Genomic DNA, 25,213 nt, shown 5'->3' on the forward strand with positions numbered 1-25,213 from the left:
CTGTACCATGTTTTACAGTGGACGTCACCTACTTGTACACTGACCTTGTCTGTACCATGTTTTAAAGTGGACGTCACCTACTTGTACACTTACCTAGTCTGTACCATGTTTTACAGTGGACGTCACCTACTTGTACACTGACCTTGTCTGTACCATGTTTTAAAGTGGACGTCACCTACTTGTACACTTACCTAGTCTGTACTATGTTTTACAGTGGACGTCACCTACTTGTACACTGATCTCTTGAAGTAGAGGCGGTCGAAGACGTATTCAGGTCTGTGCCACAACTTTCACACTTGCTCTTTGCCCGAAGTGGCTGGTACTCCCCAAATGCACATGCCTCGCAGGCACTGGCACCGATTTTGTATCCAGGAGGGCAGTTTCCTGAAAATAGTTGCATGTTCTATAGTGATTCATACGAATCAATGTCAGTAAGATAAACGTACTAAGGACGGCAGTGTAGATCACACTTGTCACCTGCTACTCAGTTTCCATTGAAATTGACTCACTCAGTGTGCACTGTGTAGCACTGGTGGAACCGGTTGATTCTGTTGTAAAATTAGCATCAGAACACGCTTCACATGCCGAGAACCGCATCTGGGATGACCCATCGTTCCAGGTTCCACTTGGACACGGCTCACATTGGCTGCCATTGACCTGCTGGCCAGCTGCACAGAATGCTGGTGGAATAAACACATAGAAGACACGGAATTAGATGGAAGCTGCACAGAATACTGGTGAGATAAACAAATAGAAGAAACGGAATTAGATGGAAGCTGCACAGACCACTGGCGGGATAAACAAATACAAGACACGGAATTAGATGGAAGCTGCACAGAATGCTAGTGGGATAAACAAATAGAATACACGGAATTAGATGGAAGCTGCACAGAATACTGGCGGGATAACCACATAGAACATACGGAATTAGATGGAAGCTGCACAGAATACTGGCGGGATAACCACATAGAAGACACGGAACTAGATGGAAGCTGCACAGAATACTGGCGGGATAAACACATAGAAGACACGGAATTAGATGGAAGCTGCACAGAATACTGGCGGGATAACCACATAGAAGACACGGAATTAGATGGAAGCTGCACAGAATACTGGCGGGATAAACACATAGAAGACACGGAATTAGATGGAAGCTGCACAGAATACTGGTGGGATAAATAGGTAATCGCTAAGAACTTACACTTAGCCAAACATATACATACATCAGACTGTCCTTTTTATATTGGTACTGCTTTTGTTTGCACACTGTCGCTTACAAGGTCAGAATATGTTATATCTGTGTAGTGTACTTACGAAGGCAGTCGGAACTATTGCCACTACTGGGCTGTTTTGTGCCGTAGTTTGTGGTGCAGTTAAGACACTGCGTTGTGGTATTGGGAAGGGCCTCTGGTTGATAGGTATCCACAGGGCAATTAACACAGCTCAACATGTTATCTGTTAGCTTCTGGCCAGCACTGCACACCTCTATGGAGAAAAACCTTCTTTAAAAAAACAGCAGGGTGTTTTACTCATGTTGGTGCTCGTTTATTAGTTCATCTTGTTTGAAGAAATAAAACCATTTGACAAATTATGCATGTAATGTGTTATCTTTCAGTGTAGAGTCAATGAGTGAGGGAACTTAGTGGAAACTCCCTGCCCCTGTGACAGTGGCACATGAGTCCAAGTGTATTACAGTCTTAATGTCTGCACGTCCCCATGATCACCAGGAAGCTGGTTGTAATCCAAACCAACTAACCCACTTGTAGCACTATTGTACTGACCTTTGTGAAAAAGAATATATTATTTATTGCTGCAACATAGCCAATCTTTTAACTCTTTCACTTACTCACTCTAATCGCAAAACAAACTTTATAAAAGGAATACTGACTGATTTTACAATCTGATGGTAGCTTGGATCCAACGTCGTCTGTTGATTTTGTGCTGTCAGCACAAGCTTGGCATGTTTTAAATCTTAGAAGGTCTGTGTTGGAGCGGTAGGTCCCTCGGGGCAAGGGTGCAGGTCGTGGTGCCAGGTGTTTTCAGTTCATAGCCATCGGGACAGAAAACTGGAAGAGTCACAAGACATCACCTACTTAATTTGACTTTGTAACGAAATAAGCGTGGTTAGAACATGTGGCAGAAGTAAATCCTAACTCATAATGTGGCCACTGGCGTATTCAGAGACTATTTGACTGTCAACACGTCCCGGCCTGGAAATGTCGACTAAATTTAAGAAAGATTTGAAGTGATTGCGACAACTGCACCTCCAGGAGTTCTGTATGTATATTGAGCCAGAGTCACAGTTTGGGAGGCGGTGGTTGAAGATTCTCATTAACTGGTGTGACGACTACTCATTACTGTCAACTCACAGATACATCCAGTGGCGTTCACGGTGCCGGTGCCGCTGGTGCTGTAGCTGCTGTTGCAAGACAGACACTGATCTTGGAGATCCTGAGGTTGATATTGCCCAACAGGACATGGGTAACACGTGTTGTCGGTCGCATTTCTGTAGTTGCCCGCTGTGCATATTCCTGAAGATATGATGGAAAACATATATACTCTTCAAAGATATAGAAACTTATAAGAAACTTGACATAGGAACAATTTAAATCTTAGGAAAATAATAAACACGAGCCAATCCATGCTGAATCACAACTTGTAGAATGGTTGCCGACGACAAAACGTTTAACAAAGAAACGTTGAACAAAAACGTTACGTTACACTCACGTTTGTAGTGAATCGCTAAAACGAACCCTACATGAAATGCACGAGCATCATGAAATTGTGTATCACCCCGAGCTGAAGCCTGTGACTGCAGGCTTTAAAATGCCAAATCAACGGTACTCCACATGCATTGCTTTAAGTCACTACGGACGACAAAAAAGAATGCCAAGACTGACAGAAGCTCAACGACACAACGTCATCGGTCGTTTACAAGGAGCGGCATCGCAGCATGAGGTGACAAGGCACTTCTGCGTGTCTCAACCATCTCAAACCTATGGACCCAATACAACAATACTGGGAGCGTTAATGATTGACCCAGGTCGGGTCCAGACAGTGCGCAATCGGCTACGGGAAACCCGACTTTTTGCCAGAAGACCTGTTAACGTCTTGACACAACGTCACCAGGCTTAAGGTTTACAATGGTGCAGACAACGAGTGAGATGGCCGCTGGCAAGATGGAGGACAAATGTGTTCTCAGATGAGTCACGGTTTCTTCTCTGACGTTCTGATAGACGTTCACGTGTATACAGACGTCGGAACACACGTTATGCCGATAACTGTGTACAGCAGGTCGTATAGATTTGGTGGTGAAAGTGTCATGGTGTGGGCAGGTATCCATCATAATGGTCGGACAGCTCTTGTGCACGTGGCAGGTGCATTGAATGGGGTTCGCTATAGATACGAGATTTTGCAACGTCACGTCGTTCCCTTCATCAACGTCAACGGTGGATCCTTCTAGCATGACAATACTCGACCTCACGTTGCACGTGTTTGCCAGGACCTCCTCCAGCAAAACAACGCTCAGGTGTTACCATGGCCTTCTCGATGACACAATTTGTCCCCCACTGAACATCTATGGGATACCCTTGATCAACGCTTGCACCAGCGTAATCCGCCACCTCAGACACTACAAGAACCTCACACAGCACTTCAGCAAGTGTATCAAAACATTCCTCAAGACAATATTCGGCATCTGCTTTCTTCTATGGTTCACCCCTGCCAAGCTGTTATCGATGCTCATGGTGGTCACAACAGATACTGACATTTTACATTGACCAAGTGGGTTTAATAGCCCTCTGTGGTTTTACCAAACATTTTCTGGATAATCATATTTTGGAAATTTGTACAGAGATGATTTTACTGTAATGATATCATGTTTGAATCAGTTATATGCACTCAGTAAATATACTCCAAAACAGCATGTCAAGTTTCTTTTTGGGAAGAGTATATAAATTAATCTGTTTCTTGTTAATGTTGAAGATGCCATTTTGAACTGCACTATGCAAATAAAATAATCATAATTTGGGTCAATGAAAAAAGCTTGTGACAGGTGTCACCGTATGGGCAGGACACTTTACCTTTTCGTCACTTTTTTACAGATAGTCGTCAACACTTACTTATAAGAGTATCCGAGTCGTAACTTTAACATTTTCCTGTAATTATGGAAAGAGATTTATCGCGCTGCGATTGGGAAATTGTAATGCTTCTGTCCTGCTGACAGCAGTCATGGTGAGCAAAGCCAAGACATTTGTCATCAGTCACCCCAGGTTCTGGTTTCCCTCAGGCATTAAACATTTGTTTTCACTAAAGCAGACACAACATAGAAATCTGTCTACTCATAACCAGATTTGCCAATGTGGTATTCTTACTGATGGAACAGTCGGTGCTATTGGTAGCATTACTCGTCTTCGTGGTGAAGCCAGTACTGCATGTTTGACATGGCTGGAATCTCAGCAGCATAGAACTATCTCTGTATTTGCCCCTAGGACATGGTGAACATCGTGAACCCACTGGTGATTCTTCTTGTCCTGCTGGGCACAAAACTGCAACAGAAAATGTGACGTGTTATGAGTGCAGTGAATTCTAGGTAGGTTGATATCTTCTTAGTGGAAAACCTCTTAAGTAGATTCTTTCCTGAGGTCAGGGAACGCTCATAATGCATCATATCATATATCTGATGAGCGGAACCCTTGAAGTAGAGACATCTGTTTCTAGATACGTCGCTTCGTGTCTCTGTTACATAGAAACACGGACTTGATGAGTAGCAGTGTGGTAGTAGACGCACCCATGACAATGACGTCATTTCTCCACTGAGTAATTAGAAGTCCCACCATCCACTAAGTGCATTAAGTTCATCTTACCATTCACTTATGACACAGACGTAATAGCTGTTTGAATCAGAAAACTCGTTAAATAGGGGTTTAGTCCCAGGTCCCTTCAGTTTGAACATGTTTCCTTGATGGGTGTGGGAGGATCCGTGCCTGACACACCCATTCCAAGAAAGCATATGGTGTTTCAAACATCGAGAGTCAACTGTACTCCGTTACTTAAGAATATTTTGCTGGAAATGTAGCATTCATGAATACTGTGTGCACATTATCCTATCTCAAGCCACACCCCCATTCACCCAGGACAGTTATCAACCAATACATAAGTCTTTTTGTTTACATCATTTCTGCTGTTGGCCCATTTTGTGACACTCTTACCAAGGTTTCCAAGAACAGCTGACTGTCAATATAAGACCAATCGTTTACTTGCCATACAGCTTTTGTGTCCAAGTGTTTGTGTGCTGGGTACCCAGATGTATACAAACAAATATTCGTGACTTTTGGTAGAATACCTGTATAAAAAACCATGATCATGTCAGAGCATCTATAAGTAAATAGGGGCTTTCAGATTAAGGGTATCTCATTTCTATGGTGGCTGATTAGGGCCATCGCTTTCTCGCCTTAAAATTCGGAAGCGAGAAAGCGATAGCACGAGACGAGAAAGCGAGAAAGCGATATTACAAACAATTCAGTCCTGTCTGCGCATGATCGACTACAACTGACTGACTGACTGAGTTTAGTTTTACGCCGCTTTTAGCAATATTCCAGCAATATCACGGCGGGGGACACCAGAAATGGGCTTCACACATTGTGCCCTGATCGACTACAAACGGAAGCTCAGTCGCCATTCGTAATTTCTGGATAGTATAAAATGGTTTTCAGTAATGTTCTTGCCCATGAATGGCGTTGTATGACTTGAAGTTTAGAGAATATCTTATGCAGATGTAGACTTCCTTTGGCATGCAATTTGCACGTATGCAATAGTCATATCGTGAAATAACGGAAACGTTGTGACTAAGGGAATTACATATTTTATGCCATGACTAGATTCGAGTTGTCTTAACCACCTTAATCACACCAACCAATTGAATTATTATTTGACGGGCAATTTAGAAGTTGAGTTGATTAAGAATAATGACAATTATTATGGATATACAACTTCTTTTATTCTGTGGAGGCGACGTTTAGACATATATTCTAATGTCGTTGTCAAGCAAGTGATACATGAGTAACAAATTGAGAGAATATATACATGAGTTGTTATTAGATAGGGAATGAGTTGTTTATAAAATAAGGGATCAACGCTTGTATAAGAGATTGAGTAAGTTGATTGGAAGCCAGAAGGGTGATATACAAGGACTGAATAAGAACTTATACAACTGATAGGAAGCCAGGTGGATGTATATATAATGGATGGGGTTGATGTACATAGCTAGAATGGTGAGTAACACTTACATTTCAAACAAATTGGAACTTGCGTTTCTGTTGCAGCTCAGTTTATTACATATACATCACATTCAGAGAGTTTTGATGTATGTGACACTATAAATGAGCCGTATGTAGACAGTTGCAATTGTATAATAATTATCAGTTCTCGCTGTTTCGTTATAGGTGGAGGAATTAGAAATGAGGTATGGGAACTTAACCATTTATGTTTATCTCATTTTATTGTATTTCAGGGTGATCAAAATACAGCTGTAGTTTCTCTGAGTTAATAAAGACGATGAAATTTATCTTCACCTACATGAACCTAAATCGCTCCTACCCAAAGACAGAGGAGACGCACGTGACAGTAAAGCACCTTGGTACCTCAATGTAGTAACAGAACCATTCCACAGTGAATGGTGTAATCTAAGCAAATAAAAGGATGCAGTCAAACGTTCGTCTTATCAAAGCTGAAAATAGTACGCACATAAAACGCTGGTCTAGCCATATATAGTGAACTTCTTTGGATGACATTTAGAAGTTGGTGTGCTGTACAACAGCCACACATAGTGAACTTCTTTGGATGACATTTAGAAGTTGGTGTGCTGAACAACAGCCATATATAGTGAACTTCTTTGGATGACATTTAGAAGTTGGTGTGCTGAACAACAGCCATATATAGTGAACTTCTTTGGATGACATTTAGAAGTTGGTGTGCTGAACAACAGCCATATATAGTGAACTTCTTTGGATGACATTTAGAAGTTGGTGTGCTGAACAACAGCCATATATAGTGAACTTCTTTGGATGACATTTAGAAGTTGGTGTGCTGAACAACAGCCATATATAGTGAACATCTTTGGATGACATTTAGAAGTTGGTGTGCTGAACAACAGCCATATATATAGTGAACATCTTTGGATGACATTTAGAAGTTGGTGTGCTGAACAACAGCCATATATAGTGAACTTCTTTGGATGACATTTAGAAGTTGGTGTGCTGAACAACAGCCATATATAGTGAACTTCTTTGGATGACATTTAGAAGTTGGTGTGCTGAACAACAGCCATATATAGTGAACATCTTTGGATGACATTTAGAAGTTGGTGTGCTGAACAACAGCCATATATAGTGAACATCTTTGGATGACATTTAGAAGTTGGTGTGCTGAACAACAGCCATATATAGTGAACTTCTTTGGATGACATTTAGAAGTTGGTGTGCTGAACAACAGCCATATATAGTGAACATCTTTGGATGACATTTAGAAGTTGGTGTGCTGAACAACAGCCATATATAGTGAACTTCTTTGGATGACATTTAGAAGTTGGTGTGCTGAACAACAGCCATATAGTGAACATATATAGTGAACTTCTTTGGATGACATTTAGAAGTTGGTGTGCTGAACAACAGCCATATATAGTGAACATCTTTGGATGACATTTAGAAGTTGGTGTGCTGAACAACAGCCATATATATATCTTTGGATGACATTTAGAAGTTGGTGTGCTGAACAACAGCCATATATAGTGAACTTCTTTGGATGACATTTAGAAGTTGGTGTGCTGAACAACAGCCATATATAGTGAACTTCTTTGGATGACATTTAGAAGTTGGTGTGCTGAACAACAGCCATATATAGTGAACTTCTTTGGATGACATTTAGAAGTTGGTGTGCTGAACAACAGCCATATATAGTGAACATCTTTGGATGACATTTAGAAGTTGGTGTGCTGAACAACAGCCATATATAGTGAACTTCTTTGGATGACATTTAGAAGTTGGTGTGCTGAACAACAGCCATATATAGTGAACATCTTTGGATGACATTTAGAAGTTGGTGTGCTGAACAACAGCCATATATAGTGAACATCTTTGGATGACATTTAGAAGTTGGTGTGCTGAACAACAGCCATATATAGTGAACTTCTTTGGATGACATTTAGAAGTTGGTGTGCTGAACAACAGCCATATATAGTGAACTTCTTTGGATGACATTTAGAAGTTGGTGTGCTGAACAACAGCCATATATAGTGAACATCTTTGGATGACATTTAGAAGTTGGTGTGCTGAACAACAGCCATATATAGTGAACATCTTTGGATGACATTTAGAAGTTGGTGTGCTGAACAACAGCCATATATAGTGAACATCTTTGGATGACATTTAGAAGTTGGTGTGCTGAACAACAGCCATATATAGTGAACATCTTTGGATGACATTTAGAATGAACAACAGCCATATATAGTGAACATCTTTGGATGACATTTAGAAGTTGGTGTGCTGAACAACAGCCATATATAGTGAACATCTTTGGATGACATTTAGAAGTTGGTGTGCTGAACAACAGCCATATATAGTGAACATCTTTGGATGACATTTAGAAGTTGGTGTGCTGAACAACAGCCATATATAGTGAACTTCTTTGGATGACATTTAGAAGTTGGTGTGCTGAACAACGGGGAAAGTGATATGGATATACAACGTCTTTATTATAATGTAAGCGACGTTTTGGTCCGCCAATTTCAAACCCGTTCTGCCATGAAAATATCTATCAAAACCCATCTTTTCCCCAAGTTTTCTTCTAACAAAAGTTAGATAATAGACATGTTACACCAACAACTGATTTTCTACAATATATTGACACACTCCGCCGCCATTTTGACTGTCTATCGAGAATAAAAGTAAAGTAAAGGCTACAGCTGGGCGTGGTCGCATAGGTTTTGATAAGCTGATTGGTGACACGTGTATCCTATTAACCTTTCGTAACATTTTGTTTTCCAGAGGAGGACTTGAAACTCGTTCAATATATGGAACTATCTACCTGTATCATCTTGTTTATAACTTGGTCAACTCATGTCAAAACGATTCAAATCGAATGAGAGCAATAGGTGACATTCACTGGGATGCAGACAAATAAACCCTCCTACACATCTACAAAACATTTATCATGTTCACACCGGAGTGAGTCGCTCCCGTCCTTCTCTATCTCCTACCAATCATGATAAACTAAACTCCTTACAATATAAAGCCTCCCCAAAAACAAAACAAAAACAAAAACAAAACAAAACAAAAAACGCCATAGGTGCAAAGACTAGCACCTACTACCTAGTAGTTACTAGAAGAAACCAAATTACTCAATAACTACCAGACTGGGTCTGAAAACAAAATATCAAACTACCAAACAAAAAAAGACCGCACGTTTCACAACCAAAACATAAACACCATACCCTGCCTCCCCAGTCCTACCTTTAAACATTTAATCCCTTTTCATCTATTTAGTAGACTCCTTATTAGCTTAACTGTTCTGCACAATAAGTCACAATATACTTTACACTACATACTTAGTTGAACTTATACGCAATCAACTTCCCAACCGTCTTACGTCCAACTTCTCAACTCCCAATCTAAACTAAATTATTTTCAATATACAGGTGTATGATATATTGCTTTATTCTCCAAGTAATAACTTTATTACGTTTTTGTTAAACACACCTACCACGTTGGTCGATGAATTGTGGCACTGTCTCAAGTCGATAGTTGGGATATGGGGACAGACGACATATACGTATGTAAGTATAAGAGACTATGGCACATACATTTAGAACAATACCTTTTTCACATAATAGTGGAAATATACATGTGTGAATATGCACACATAAAAAGACCAGATGAAAGGCACAGGGTTTATAAAATTCCATCACTGATACAATAAAGCCCGACGGGGAGTTGGTTTCGTAGTCTGTTATTTAACACCGCACTAGGCAATATTACAGCTCTATGGCGGCGGTCTGTAAATAATCGAGTTTGGACCAGACAGTCCAGTGATCAACATCATGATAAAAATATCTACGCAGTTGGGTTACGATGACATTGTCAACCAAGTCAGCGAGCCTGACCACCAGATCCCGTTAGTCACCTTTTACGACAAGCATCTTCACGGGTAACATGGAGAGTAGGCAAATGTGTAGATTAGCCCAGTGAAAAACAGGGCTCATAAAACAGGACTCATAAAATACCTAAAGGTATTTAAGAGAATTTATGGATGTCAACTTCTGTATTTGTGGAACACGATGTTACGGAGTATATTGTTATCCTTCATCGGGTGAATGAAGAGACTAGAAACTAGGAAACAGAAAGCTAAAGACGTACAGTGATAAACAAACAGTGATAAGAACAGTGATAAGATAACAAGGGAAGCCAGTACTTAATTAGCGCTAAATTGGTAGGGTGGATGTGACAAATAGAAGCCAGGGATTGTTAATCCCGGCATGAATAATGATATAACAATGGTGGCATTTAACAAGGGAAATGACAATAAAGAAATGTAAGCCAGGAATTAATCCAGAACTAATTAGTGATGTAACAATAAATTGAAATGATTGTTATCCTTTTTACAGACTTTTTAAGACCACTCATTTATTTCAACGAAAACACACTCGGTTTCTGGTGTTATTGTTGGATTATTGTTTGGACAAGTCAAAAGATTAATTACAAAAATGCCACAGAATTTGAAAGCATGTTCCTTTTGTTTCTATACGATTAAACCATATGACAATAAAGCCTCCTGTTGGATTAAATCATACGCAGGCAAGACGTCATGTGCAGACAGGGCAGAATTATGTGAAATATCGCTTTCTCGCTCTATCACTTTCTCGCTGTCTTGCTCTATCGCTTTCTCGCGCTATCGCTTTCTCATTCTATCGCTTCCTCGCCTTGTTATATCGTTTTCTCGCGCTATCGCTTTCTCGCCTTGTTACATCGTTTTCTCGTCGCGCTATCGCTTTCTCGTCTCGCGTTATCGCTTTCTCGTCTCGCGTTATCGCTTTCTCGTCCCGTGCTATCACTTTTTTGTCTCGTGTTATCGCTTTCTCGTCTCGTGATATCGCTTTCTCACCTCCGAATTTTCAGGCGAGAAAGCGATGGCCCTAATCAGCCACCACACATTTCCGAATTTAGTCCATGTTTTCAAGTCATATCCAGCATCCTTGGCTCTATGTGATAACTGTGGCATGTCTTGGTTTCATCTTGAGTCTTGACATGCTTCACAAGGTGTTATGAGGAGACTCCACGTTAATCAAACCACGTCCTCCCATTGACATTGGTGAATATATATGACTGAGGGAAGAGCGAGGGTGGTTGTGTCTTTTGTCTGAAATGATTCTTCGTGTGAGTGTGTCGTTACTCTGATTTTCTTGTTTCGTCCAACCAACAAGATCGAAGGAATAAGAGTACTGACACAACATATATATGTTTGTAGCTCGGACTTTATTAGGAGCGTTCACGTTTGTATTCTGCCCGTAGTTTGTCCCTTGATATTGTTCCCATCCACTTACATTTACAGTCGGAAGCCTGTGTAGATTCTGCAGCTGTTGTTGTGTAGCTGTCGTTACAGGAGATGCACGATCTCTGCCATTTCGTGGTCTGGAACGTCCCTATCTCACATATCTTACACAACCTGTTCATGTCGATGTATCGACCAGAGGGACAATCAGCTGTTGAAAGAAAACATTGATTTGATGCAAATATAACATAATTTAACAATTCCAGTTTCAATGTACATTCTGTTTAAAGTGACAACAAAGCCTTTTAACAAATGAACTATTTGCTATTAGTTCTAGAACATTTCTATCACAAGGTAATACTGACGTAAGTTGCAGCCGGACGATGAGGTCGTTTTGATTTTTTGGTTCCGTAAGTTTCGGACGTGGTCTCCTTCCGTGGTCTTTCCACTCGGACATTTCTCACAGCTGTCTTGTAGGTTGCGCGTCCTGAAGTAACCCTGGGCACAGTCCTTACATGACCCATCGTCCTGCAAGTCAGTGCCAGAAGGACAGCCATCTGTAACATGGAACATACATTGACCAATACTTGGAAGTTAATGACATCGTCCTGCAACTCAGTGCCAGAAGGACAGCCATCTGTAACATGGAACATACATTGACTAATACTTGGATGTTAATGACATCGTCTTGCAAGTCAGTGCCAGAAGGACAGACATGAACATGGAACATACATTGACCAATACTTGGACGTTAATGACATCGTCCTGCAACTCAGTGCCAGAAGGACAGACATCTGTAACATGGAACATACATTGACCAATACTTGGAAGTTAATGACATCGTCCTGCAACTCAGTGCCAGAAGGACAGACATCTGTAACATGGAACATACATTTTGACCATACCTGGAAGTTAATCACATCCTCCTGCAACTCAGTACCAGAAGGATCCATGTTTAGCGTCCATGAATCAACATATTCTGGTTACTCTAATTTATGGAGAGAGAATAACATGGATCCTTTACCATTGGGATGTCGACTGCTCAGAGTGTGTGTGTGACATTCACATAAGAAGTACTTAAGACAGAAACGCAACCACCAATTTTAGCTGTTCACAAAAATACATGCAATCCTTTAATCCCAGTTATGTTCAGTCAGAGCATGGCAGATTCACAGTGGGTCACATGACGTGGGCTGTACTGTAACCCATGTGCTGTAACCCATGTGCATTCGACGAGCTTACTACGGTCATATGGAAACCTAAACACATTACAACATACCTCAGTGAGGTAATAGACGTATCTACATCAACCAAGTGTGCATATCATCTACAACATTCTATCAGTTTAGATTTTCTACAGAAAATAAAATACATGATAGCTATACAGAGGACAAAGTGGCAACAATAAAATGAAAGGAAAAGGATCCACACACCATTACTTACCATTGGGAGAGACTTGTAAATGTAAATGAAATCACATACAGAATATGTTTGTACAATAGAATATGTGAGCATGCAGAGACTAGGCGGAAATGGTTTTTGTCAAAAAGCTTTGGAAGGATATTCAGACGGCCAGCAACTTCCACCTCTGTCTAATTGCAATAAAATGATCAGCAGTCACTATTGAATATGGTTTACACATCTTCGATATTTTGGCAATCAATATTCTATTTCTGAGCCCCTCTTACAGACAAAATAAGACACCAGGGTAGTGTTTGGCCCAAATGTAAGAAAATATATAGACAGTTTTACAAGACACAAGAAAGGTTATTGCATGAGTAAAAACAGCTGTTGTCATGCATGTTAATTCTGTTTGTGAAGTTTATGTTAGAGAAATAATTATTGACTCAGATATGTTTTAGATTTAACATTGACACAGGCACTCATGCATACTCATATTCACTCGCATTCTGCATTAAAAAAGAAGGTTTAATATCGGCAGTTCAAGACATAAATTCAAGTAATCAAGAATTGTTAAACTCATTACATTAAGATCAACACGCTTCTGAAATCGACATATCTGCATTGGTTAGTTCATAATACAACATCTACTAGGTATAGAATTTAGCTTGTCGGCTTTAGCTATCAGCAGTATTCCGTTCAATGGTATACCTGGTGTTGATATAATGCTTGAAGTTATGAACATTCAGGGTTTTTTTTCAAAAGTTTACATATACAGATAAAGAATTGAGCTAACTGCAACAGTAGGTCAATCTCATCATCAGTATATATATTTCCTTTAAAACCAAACAGAATAAGCTGAAGGTCAAATTTATAATTATGGGTAAGTGGGCACTTTTCATACAGAAGATTTAATAGTTATTGGAGGGAAGCCTTGAACTCGTCTACAGCCCTCAAATAAGTGGGTAATTGGTTCAACTTAGCACTGAAAAGTATAACATAAATTACTAACAGTAGAGTTGATGCTATATAAAAATGAGTTGATCAAATCCTGTGAATAATTCTGAAATGAAATCATCTCAATTTGGTATCTAAAGTTATTTTAATTGGTTTTACAGATATTTTTCCCACTCTAATTCAAAGAGAACACATTTCTCCCACTTTGGTTAAATTGAATGTAAGTATCGCATACATCTAACATAAAATACCCCACTTTCCACCCTTCTGAAATGTTAGTAGTTCCCTCAAAACAGGATGTTCATCCATTTGGGCAAAAGATGTGGGTTTTCATATTTTCAGCCTATCTGGGTAGTTCCCTATAGCATGGGTTAATCCTTGATAATGAGGGCAGTTGACATCAAGTTCAAAAGTGTATTGGAATTGATTAAGTGATTGGTAGCTTCCGTTAGGGTTTTTAATGTCTAGTACTTGACTGACACCTCTATCACAAGATTTTAGAATAAATGATAATCTCTTTACTAATGGCGGTGTCTTTGCATTTAGAGCATGTCTACATGGCTACAACTATATTCTACACAGCACAGGATAATGTCTATAATACGCTTTACTCACTAAAACATTTGGAAGCACTGTCTGTTCCCGCCACTCTGGTTCTCTTGAGCAGAGGACAGGGGTAGCAGAACGACTGGCCCTCCTTCTCCTGGTAGTAGTCACGTGGACATGGGCTACAGCTGCTGCCTTGGAAGTACTGACCAGCTGGACATTTGTCTGAAATATACACCCCATTACAGTTTCACTTTCCTATACCATGGGGCTTTTAGTAATATATCTATCTTCAGACGTCAAGGACAATGTGTCGAACACAAAAGGAAGTGCAGGCCAATGTTCAGTCAGAAAACAATTTCATATCACTTAATAATATCAAAACTCCAAACCCTTGTCTAGTGATGTGCCCACCTGGAGTGGTCAGTGAAACCAGCTAGTCGAAAGATTCAGAGACGCACCCCACAAAACTGTATGACATGGGGAAGAACTTCAGCCTTGCAGTAATATACTCTCCCTATTCGTCCAGCAATATTCCACCAGCCACTGAATCTGGTGTGTAATAATCCCATTGAGCATTATAGTACGGGTACTATGCATACACTTCCCGTCAAGGAACAGTTCAGTCTCCTGTGTCCACCAACGGTAAAATCGTCCTGTCATGTTTACCCATGTTCTTACACGATGCAGTTCGACCACCCCTTGTGGGCATTACACCTGGGTACTTTTACTGAAGCAACAACCAGTTTACCCCATTTCATTTTAATTTAAAATATCAAATGAAAATTATCAGCGAATTACAATGAAATGCTGAGATTTATTTGTAAAAGTTCGTTTATATATTCTTGAATTTCTATTTGTAGTTCTTGTAGAATTTCAGAGGACGACGTAGTTTTAGTTGGAATATTTTACATGCACCTACACGATGCTTCATTATACTTTTCAGGAGTTATTAATATATCAATAGATCATGCAAGATAAGTAAGATACCTACCCACACAGCTAGCCAGAGTCCTAGCACCAGGCCTGAGAGTGGTCTTTACTCCACACGTCTTGCACGACGTCTGTGAGGATGCGTCAGAGTAGGTGCCTACTGGACACAGCTCACACTGGCCCAGTGTTGAGTTGAGGAAGGACCCATGGCCACAGGCAACTGAGAGATACAACAGGTAGTCAGTTCTTTCCCTACTTAGGTTAGCAATTAAATATCACTTTTCTGTCAGATCATTATCCATACCAGACGCAAAATAGATACTGTCGATATGCAATACAGCTACTCACCACAGCTGCTGGTGCCGACTGCTTCATCACAGGATGCCTTAAGGACAACCACCACCAGGTCCTTCTGTAGCATACTCAGGCCGATGTCCTGAAATACACCACACACATGTAGCCAACGGTGTTTTGACCATAGCTTTGAATAACACTGCGTCAATGAAGGAAGACTTTAGGTAACACTACAGTAATGCAGCCGTTGGTGAATGATTGGCCAGAGCCTTGAATAACACAACGTTAATGTAAGAAGGGCGAAGACTTTGAGTAACAAAACAGTGATGTAGTCGGTGGTAGATTGATTAATGCATTTAATGAAAGAAGAGTGAAGGCACTACAGCAAAGTAGCCGTCAAGACCATGAGAGGCCATTGAGGCATTGATCTATGTGTCGTTTAACACCAGGGTGGTGCACCCTACCCATGTTGTAGTCACGTGGAGCCAAGGGACAGAACTCTAGTCATGCTGTAGTCACGTGCAGACAAGGGACAGAACTATACTCATGTATTAGCCTGGTGCAGAAACAGTATAGCGCCATACCCATGTTGTAGCCACGTGCAGACAAGGGACATAACTTTACTCTCATGTTGTAGACACGTGCAGAAAAGGGACAGAACTCTACTCTCATGTTGTAGACACGTGCAGACAAGGGACATAACTCTACTCTCATGTTGTAGCCACGTGCAGAGAGGAGACAGAACTCTACTCTCATGTTGTAGCCACGTGCAGACAAGGGACAGAACGCTACTCTCATGTTGTAGACACGTGCAGACAAGGGACAGAACTCTACTCTCATGTTGTAGCCACGTGCAGAGAGGAGACAGAACTCTACTCTCATGTTGTAGCCACGTGCAGACAAGGGACAGAACTCTACTCTCATGTTGTAGCCACGTGCAGACAAGGGACAGAACTCTAGTCATGCAGTAGTCACGTGCAGACAAGGGACAGAGCTCTACTCTCATGTTGTAGACACGTGCAGACAAGAGACAGAACACTACTCATGTATTAGCTTGGCGCAGAAACAGTATAGCGCCCTACCCATGTTGTAGCCACGTGCAGACAAGGGACAGAACTCTACTCTCATGTTGTAGCCACGTGCAGACAAGGAACAGAACTCTACTCTCATGTTGTAGACACGTGCAGACAAGGGACAAAACTCTACTCTCATGTTGTAGACACGTGCAGACAAGGGACAGAACTCTACTCTCATGTTGTAGCCACGTGCAGACAAGGGACAGAACTCTACTCTCATGTTGTAGACACGTGCAGACAAGGGACAGAACTCTACTCTCATGTTGTAGCCACGTGCAGACAAGGGACAGAACTCTAGTCATGTTGTAGTCACGTGCAGACAAGGGACAGAACTCTACTCATGTTGTAGTCACGTGCAGACAAGGGGCACAACTCTACTCTCATGTTGTAGACACGTGCAGACAAGGGACAGAACTCTACTCTCATGTATTAGCCTGATGCAGAAACAGTATAGCGCCATACCCATGTTGTAGACACGTGCAGACAAGGACAGAACTCTTGTCATGTTGTAGTCACGTGCAGACAAGGGACAGAACTCTAGTCATGCTGTAGTCATGTGCAGAAAAGGGACAGAACTCTACTCATGCTGTAGTCACGTGCAGACAAGGGACATAACTCTACTCTCATGTTGTAGACACGTGCAGACAAGGGACATAACTCTACTCTCATGTTGTAGACACGTGCAGACAAGGGACAGAACTCTACTCTCATGTTGTAGACACGTGCAGACAAGGAACAGAACTCTACTCTCATGTTGTAGCCACGTGCAGACAAGGGACAGAACTCTACTCTCATGTTGTAGACACGTGCAGACAAGGAACAGAACTGTACTCTCATGTTGTAGACTCGTGCAGTCAAGGGACATAACTCTACTCTCATGTTGTAGACACGTGCAGACAAGGGACAGAACACTACTCATGTTGTAGACACGTACAGACAAGGGACATAACTCTACTCTCATGTTGTAGACACGTGCAGACAAGGGACAGAACTCTACTCTCATGTTGTAGACACGTGCAGACAAGGAACAGAACTCTACTCTCATGTTGTAGCCACGTGCAGACAAGGGACAGAACTCTACTCTCATGTTGTAGCCACGTGCAGACAAGGAACAGAACTCTACTCTCATGTTGTAGCCACGTGCAGACAAGGGACATAACTCTACTCTCATGTTGTAGACACGTGCAGACAAGGAACAGAACTGTACTCTCATGTTGTAGACACGTGCAGACAAGGAACAGAACTGTACTCTCATGTTGTAGACACGTGCAGACAAGGGACAGAGCTCTACTCTCATGTTGTAGTCACGTGCAGACAAGGGACAGAACTCTAGTCATGCTGTAGTCATGTGCAGACAAGGGACAGAACTCTACTCATGCTGTAGTCACGTGCAGACAAGGAACATAACTCTACTCTCATGTTGTAGACACGTGCAGACAAGGGACAAAACTCTACTCTCATGTTGTAGACACGTGCAGACAAGGGACAGAACTCTACTCTCATGTTGTAGACACGTGCAGACAAGGAACAGAACTCTACTCTCATGTTGTAGCCACGTGCAGACAAGGGACAGAACTCTACTCTCATGTTGTAGACACGTGCAGACAAGGAACAGAACTGTACTCTCATGTTGTAGACTCGTGCAGTCAAGGGACATAACTCTACTCTCATGTTGTAGACACGTGCAGACAAGGGACAGAACACTACTCATGTTGTAGACACGTACAGACAAGGGACATAACTCTACTCTCATGTTGTAGACACGTGCAGACAAGGGACAGAACTCTACTCTCATGTTGTAGACACGTGCAGACAAGGAACAGAACTCTACTCTCATGTTGTAGCCACGTGCAGACAAGGGACAGAACTCTACTCATGCTGTAGTCACGTGCAGACAAGGGACACAACTCTACTCTCATGTTGTAGACACGTGCAGACAAGGAACATAACTCTACTCTCATGTTGTAGCCACGTGCAGACAAGGAACAGAACTCTACTCTCATGTTGTAGCCACGTGCAGACAAGGGACATAACTCTACTCTCATGTTGTAGACACGTGCAGACAAGGAACAGAACTGTACTCTCATGTTGTAGACACGTGCAGACAAGGGACAGAGCTCTACTCTCATGTTGTAGACACGTGCAGACAAGGGACAGAACACTACTCATGTTGTAGACACGTACAGACAAGGGACATAACTCTACTCTCATGTTGTAGACACGTGCAGACAAGGAACAGAACTGTACTCTCATGTTGTAGACACGTGCAGACAAGGGACAGAACTCTACTCATGTTGTAGTCACGTGCAGACAAGGGACAGAACACTACTCATGTTGTAGACACGTACAGACACGGGACATAACTCTACTCTCATGTTGTAGACACGTGCAGACAAGGGACAGAACTCTACTCTCATGTTGTAGACACGTGCAGACAAGGAACAGAACTCTACTCTCATGTTGTAGACACGTGCAGACAAGGGACATAACTCTACTCTCATGTTTAAGACACGTGCAGACAAGAGACAGAACTGTACTCTCATGTTGTAGACACGTGCAGACAAGAGACAGAACTCTACTCATGTTGTAGCCACGTGCAGACAAGGGACATAACTCTACTCTCATGTTGTAGACACGTGCAGACAAGGGACAGAACTCTACTCTCATGTTGTAGACACGTGCAGACAAGGAACAGAACTCTACTCTCATGTTGTAGCCACGTGCAGACAAGGGACAGAACTCTACTCATGCTGTAGTCACGTGCAGACAAGGGACACAACTCTACTCTCATGTTGTAGACACGTGCAGACAAGGAACATAACTCTACTCTCATGTTGTAGCCACGTGCAGACAAGGAACAGAACTCTACTCTCATGTTGTAGCCACGTGCAGACAAGGGACATAACTCTACTCTCATGTTGTAGACACGTGCAGACAAGGAACAGAACTGTACTCTCATGTTGTAGACACGTGCAGACAAGGGACAGAGCTCTACTCTCATGTTGTAGACACGTGCAGACAAGGGACAGAACACTACTCATGTTGTAGACACGTACAGACAAGGGACATAACTCTACTCTCATGTTGTAGACACGTGCAGACAAGGAACAGAACTGTACTCTCATGTTGTAGACACGTGCAGACAAGGGACAGAACTCTACTCTCATGTTGTAGTCACGTGCAGACAAGGGACAGAACACTACTCATGTTGTAGACACGTACAGACACGGGACATAACTCTACTCTCATGTTGTAGACACGTGCAGACAAGGGACAGAACTCTACTCTCATGTTGTAGTCACGTGCAGACAAGGGACAGAACACTACTCATGTTGTAGACACGTACAGACACGGGACATAACTCTACTCTCATGTTGTAGACACGTACAGACACGGGACATAACTCTACTCTCATGTTGTAGACACGTGCAGACAAGGAACAGAACTCTACTCTCATGTTGTAGACACGTGCAGACAAGGGACATAACTCTACTCTCATGTTTAAGACACGTGCAGACAAGAGACAGAACTGTACTCTCATGTTGTAGACACGTGCAGACAAGAGACAGAACTCTACTCATGTTGTAGCCACGTGCAGACAAGGGACAGATCTCTGCTCATGTGTTAGCCTGGTACAGACACACAATAGCGCCCAACTCATGTTGTAGCCTAGTGTTCTATACAAGCGTCTCTGTCTTCATGATATGCGTGAGTGTGTTTATCAAATGACATGTGCTGCTACTAACCATGAACTTTGAATCGCTCAGATCGTTACTCTCAATCGCTGTAATCTTGATAATCTCGGCCGGTGATAATGTTATGCTGTTGTCTTTCTTGGTTATCTTGCTTCTGTTAACAAATTCACGTGATACATTTTCAATCTAAATGTACATCGTAGCTGCTTGTTAATAGTTGAATAGTTTTGGTTTATGATGACCATGACAGATTATCGATTGGAACCATGTATGTAAATGTTTTAAATACAAACAAGTAAATATGCATACACGAATATACAATATGAAGGTACAAACATTGCTTGTTAGGATTTCTTAACACCTTGTTTTCTTTTCACCCAAGTTTTGTCAAGGGGCACTGACAAATATCGTCACAACGTCCTATGTTTGATCTGCTAGTTTGGAGTTAAGTTTTATGTTTGCATGTTTTACCATGTTATTGATGTTTGTCTTAACTTTATCTCATGTTTAGAAGAATGTTTTACTATTAGATGTGGTATATTCGCCCTGATTTCAAAACCTTTCATCATTTGTGCTTACATTCTGTATTTTTCTGGCTACGCGCCTGCTCAAGAATAGAATCACACTTGGATTATGTGTTGGTTGCTATGTATCTCACCTCGGTTGTTAATATGCGTGAACATTCCAACACCTACTCACCCAAGTTTTGTCAAGGTGGCACTGACAACTATTTTCTTGGCGTCACAACGTCCTGCAGCTACCAGGTTTGTGCAGGCATCAACACACAGCCCTGGCCAACGATCAGAGAGGCTATTCACAAACTTGCTTCGCAACTCTCTCAACAAGCCCTCTTTCAAAAAGTCGGAACAGGTCAAAGTCATTTGGTAGATGAGGGTGAACTCCACTGAATACTTTTGATCAGATGTGGCTGAAAATATTTCACAATTAATACATTTAGGATGACCTTTCACAAATAGCAAGATATATACTAGTCACTGATGTGTGATTATTATGCGTTGCTGATTTGATACAAACGTGTGCATATTCGTCATGACAGTGGTAAATGTGTTGCGTGGTAGTGAAGTTGTATATACTATTGCACAATACATGTCAACTCCAACCCCCCTCCACACCTATATGTAGCCCTACCTCCACAAGCAGGCGGTGTGTACAGCTCCAACGGATTGTCCAGATTATAAGACCCAAGTTTGCCACAACTAAGAATATTTGGCGTTGGGATGGAAGGGGCTTGACCGGTGGGACAGAAGTCACGAACTGCAGTTGCTCCACAAGGTGTGATCGCCAAGAAGCCCTCTGTGCTGCATGTGCTTGATCCTAAGATAAACAGAAAGGTATGTGTCCTGTACAAAATACCCTTCATGTTGTGAGTATTTGTATTCAGATAGGTTTTCCGTTCAGTTAAAGATAGGTTATACATTTTTCGGAAAAGGGAGATAATATTTTGAAAAGGAATGAACGGATAGACTGGTAGTTATTGTCGTAAACCACCAGGACACAGGGCATTTACCTCGTATATAGACATTGAATCTGCACAGTTCAACGTTTCCTTGGTTGTCTTTGGCGACGTAAACAATATCATACCTGCCTCGCATCATGAGCTCGTCTAGAACAAACACAAAATAGGCGTCATGCATGCATCATGAGTTCACCTGACATTGACACATTCCCACTTTATCACTGAGGCATGATAGATAACCAATCACAGTTATAATATTGAAGCATGGCATTAGGGCATGACTAACAGTATTCAGGTCTTCCAACTAACTCAGCCACATCTACAAAAGCTCATATCAAGTTGCTCATGTTTGAACAATTGTTTAACATGAGCCACATTTGTTCTACAGTCCAACAGCATTCTGTTGTTTTAGTCCACCATCTGGCGGGATGAACCCGGCCACCGACGTTACAATATCATGATGGCATCAGTCGAACAACAATAGTAATCCCATACATCTTTGCCATAAGAAGTGGCGACCAACTGATAAATAGGAACCAGTGCGAATTTTGTTCAATACTCATATTTATCTATGTCTTTCACTGTCTGATGTTGAGAGTATCATGGGAGATACAGACTGGTTGTTAAACAGACCCCATACAAGGGAGATGTGTAGTCCGTGAGCACCTACACCCCGGTACTTGACGACAGTGTCGAACAGTTGTATGTGTCAGTCACCTGTGAATGTGCTGGATACTGCGGCGTTACTGTCTGTAGAGGGCGCTGTGTAGACGACAATGGCCTCCACGACGCGGGTGCTTACGTTATACAGGACGTCAGTGGTTGGACAGTTCTTCAGAACTGGCTTCTTCTTGTCTGTGGAAGATACAAAACTAGATCATTGTCAAGCAATGTCACAATGTTTCAAAAGACGTCTTTGAAACGTATCAAAAACGCATAAACGTAGCATAATTATTGAGGTTAGCTCCCACTAAAACTCTCAGACAACATTTACTTCAGACGTGTGTTGCTCTTCATTGAGATGTCATGGACAGCAGCCAGCGGTTCATCACTGTCAAACTTCGTTTGTGAGTCTGTTGTTTTGATGACACTCCTCAACATGTCACATGTCACATTGGTGAGTTACATTTGTCAAATTTTTGTGATGATACTATATACGCATTTCCCACAGCGCAAAACCTACAATACTCTTGTAACTGTCTTTTTCTATCGTTTGGTAGCTGGTATTTCTTTGAAAATGTGATTCCTGTTGTCCTTCTTGCTAATGATTGACATAACGATTGATTACTTTTTATATATAAAAGTGATTATGTTAAGTGTTATGCATCATCCTTATGTATGCCCTTATTTAATCTCTGAACGTGGATGATTATGAACGAACAACACTTCCGTCTTATTACAAAGTGTTCAATGTTCGATATATTGAACAACAAACTTAGTTGTTTCAATACTGTGCAAATATAATCTGATCAAAAAACGCAGGTCACGTTAATATTAATGGAACATCAAAATACACTGATGTATAGGGCTGCAACGATTCATCCAGACCTCGAATCGATTTTTGATATTGGACCCTCATTTTCGATTTGATTCTTCATCCAAGTAAAAACATCAGATTTCATTTAATTCTCGGAGTTTATTAAACAAAATATATTACACTGAAAACTTTTTCCAAGATTTGCCTGGGAAATCCGGAATGTAAATGTAACCTTTTCCAAACAAATAAAATATGATGTTTAAACACAAAACAGCACTTTCACTTTCTTGTTCCCATGTCAAGGACCATAAAAGTAAATAAAGTCAAAATTTCAAAAGTCAAACTGCAGAGTGCTCTCAGACTGACACAGTGCAGATCACTGGGAATCATCATAGTTTTGGAACGAAAAACAAGAACATCTACATGGTGACTTGCGAGGCATGCCTTTAGGCAGTGGCTACACTATATCTCGGCTCCAGAACACTGATTATAAATTTGAAACCATCATCTTGAACAGTTGAATATGGGCGCATATCGTGAGCCAGGTAACCACCAATAGCCTTGGTTATCGCCATTTTTCCGAGTGTCATTCAATTTAGATTTGTTTACAGCATCACAAAGTTTCAGCAAGCGCTATGCCCACTTGTGCCAGGTTTGCCTACTTTCGTTTCAGTTTTTGACACCGAACTGTCAGTGACGTCTACATTATGTTTTCTATTTAAGTCACTGGTCAAGTTTGTTGTCGATTCCGTTTTATATTTCACGTCCACGAAACAAACACAGCATGTTGCAGCACTCGGGTCTTTCACATGAGCTTTCGACTTTAAGAGAGTCAGCCTTTTTAGCGTGAAATCCATCGTCAACAACAATTTGCATTGGATAATTAGCCCGGCGTTAACCAATCACGTTTCGCCTTATTTCAGCGCTCGAAACTGCTCGAGTTGGAGACAAAAGTACGTTCTGGCTGTATGGAAATAATTTGAATAAGTATTCAAATATCGAATCGAAATAGTGTGATCATGGTTATCGAACATCGAACCTAAGGTGTCAGATTCGATTTTCGAAGAATCGAACGGAAACGTTGCAGCCCTATTTATGTACACAAGGCATTTTCTTGAAAGTTTGTTCATGCCAATATATCACTGGATCAGGAGCGTCACTAAATTAATTCGCTTGCTGTCACATCATTTCTAACCTGGCTGCCCAGTGCAGTTTTCTGCCATGACACGTCCCGGCTCGCACAGTGTAACACCCGTACCAGCCTTGCTTGGGACGTATATTCTACTTCCGCCCGCCATCTTGTAGCGGTTCCACCCAAGGGCAAGGTCACCTGTGGGCTGGTAGTTCAAGTTCCCCAACACATTTGTCACATCAGTGTGGGTTAGGATGCCTCTCCACACAGTAAGACGGGAGATGTATCCATTGAAGGCTGGGTCGAACCACACGATCTTCAGACTGAAACATTGTACTTTACATCTGTACTTACATTGATATGGATAGACAGGTAGATAGATAGATAGATGGACAGATGGACATATGGATAGATATATGATATTAGATAGGCAGATAATAGAACACGGGTGATTTGCTAAAGATCTACAGAACGCCCAGGGTCTGTTTTACGTTCTAAAACGAATCAAATTTATTTTGATAATTTCAAATCGTTATCTACAACACCGTGAACAATTCATTCGACAAACTGAAAATTGTTTTGTTTGTTTTACAACAAAGTTATTTACCGTATTTTGTCTATTTCTTAATATTGTTTATATAATTATATATGAACGATGGGTGTTTTGACAGCAAGCAGGTTCTT

At 41.3% G+C, this 25,213-nt stretch overlaps 1 protein-coding gene across 1 annotated transcript in view; it reads right to left on the reverse strand.

The window, feature by feature from the left end:
- The window catches only part of LOC124262974, a 152,182-nt gene that overhangs the window by 24,497 nt on the left and 102,472 nt on the right, over nt 1-25,213 (reverse strand). The window contains 18 exon segments of the mRNA XM_046697591.1: nt 229-384; nt 510-680; nt 1,315-1,485; nt 1,889-2,024; nt 2,026-2,066; nt 2,370-2,531; nt 4,374-4,547; nt 11,594-11,752; nt 11,907-12,098; nt 14,515-14,670; nt 15,440-15,598; nt 15,727-15,814; nt 20,495-20,597; nt 21,143-21,371; nt 21,593-21,778; nt 21,972-22,067; nt 22,638-22,775; nt 24,593-24,852. Of these exon segments, the coding sequence (XP_046553547.1) occupies nt 229-384; nt 510-680; nt 1,315-1,485; nt 1,889-2,024; nt 2,026-2,066; nt 2,370-2,531; nt 4,374-4,547; nt 11,594-11,752; nt 11,907-12,098; nt 14,515-14,670; nt 15,440-15,598; nt 15,727-15,814; nt 20,495-20,597; nt 21,143-21,371; nt 21,593-21,778; nt 21,972-22,067; nt 22,638-22,775; nt 24,593-24,852 (2,777 nt within the window).

This window comes from Haliotis rubra, unplaced genomic scaffold (genome assembly GCF_003918875.1).
Source record: "Haliotis rubra isolate DU_JTF1 unplaced genomic scaffold, ASM391887v1 Scf862, whole genome shotgun sequence".
Lineage (NCBI taxonomy): Eukaryota > Metazoa > Mollusca > Gastropoda > Lepetellida > Haliotidae > Haliotis > Haliotis rubra.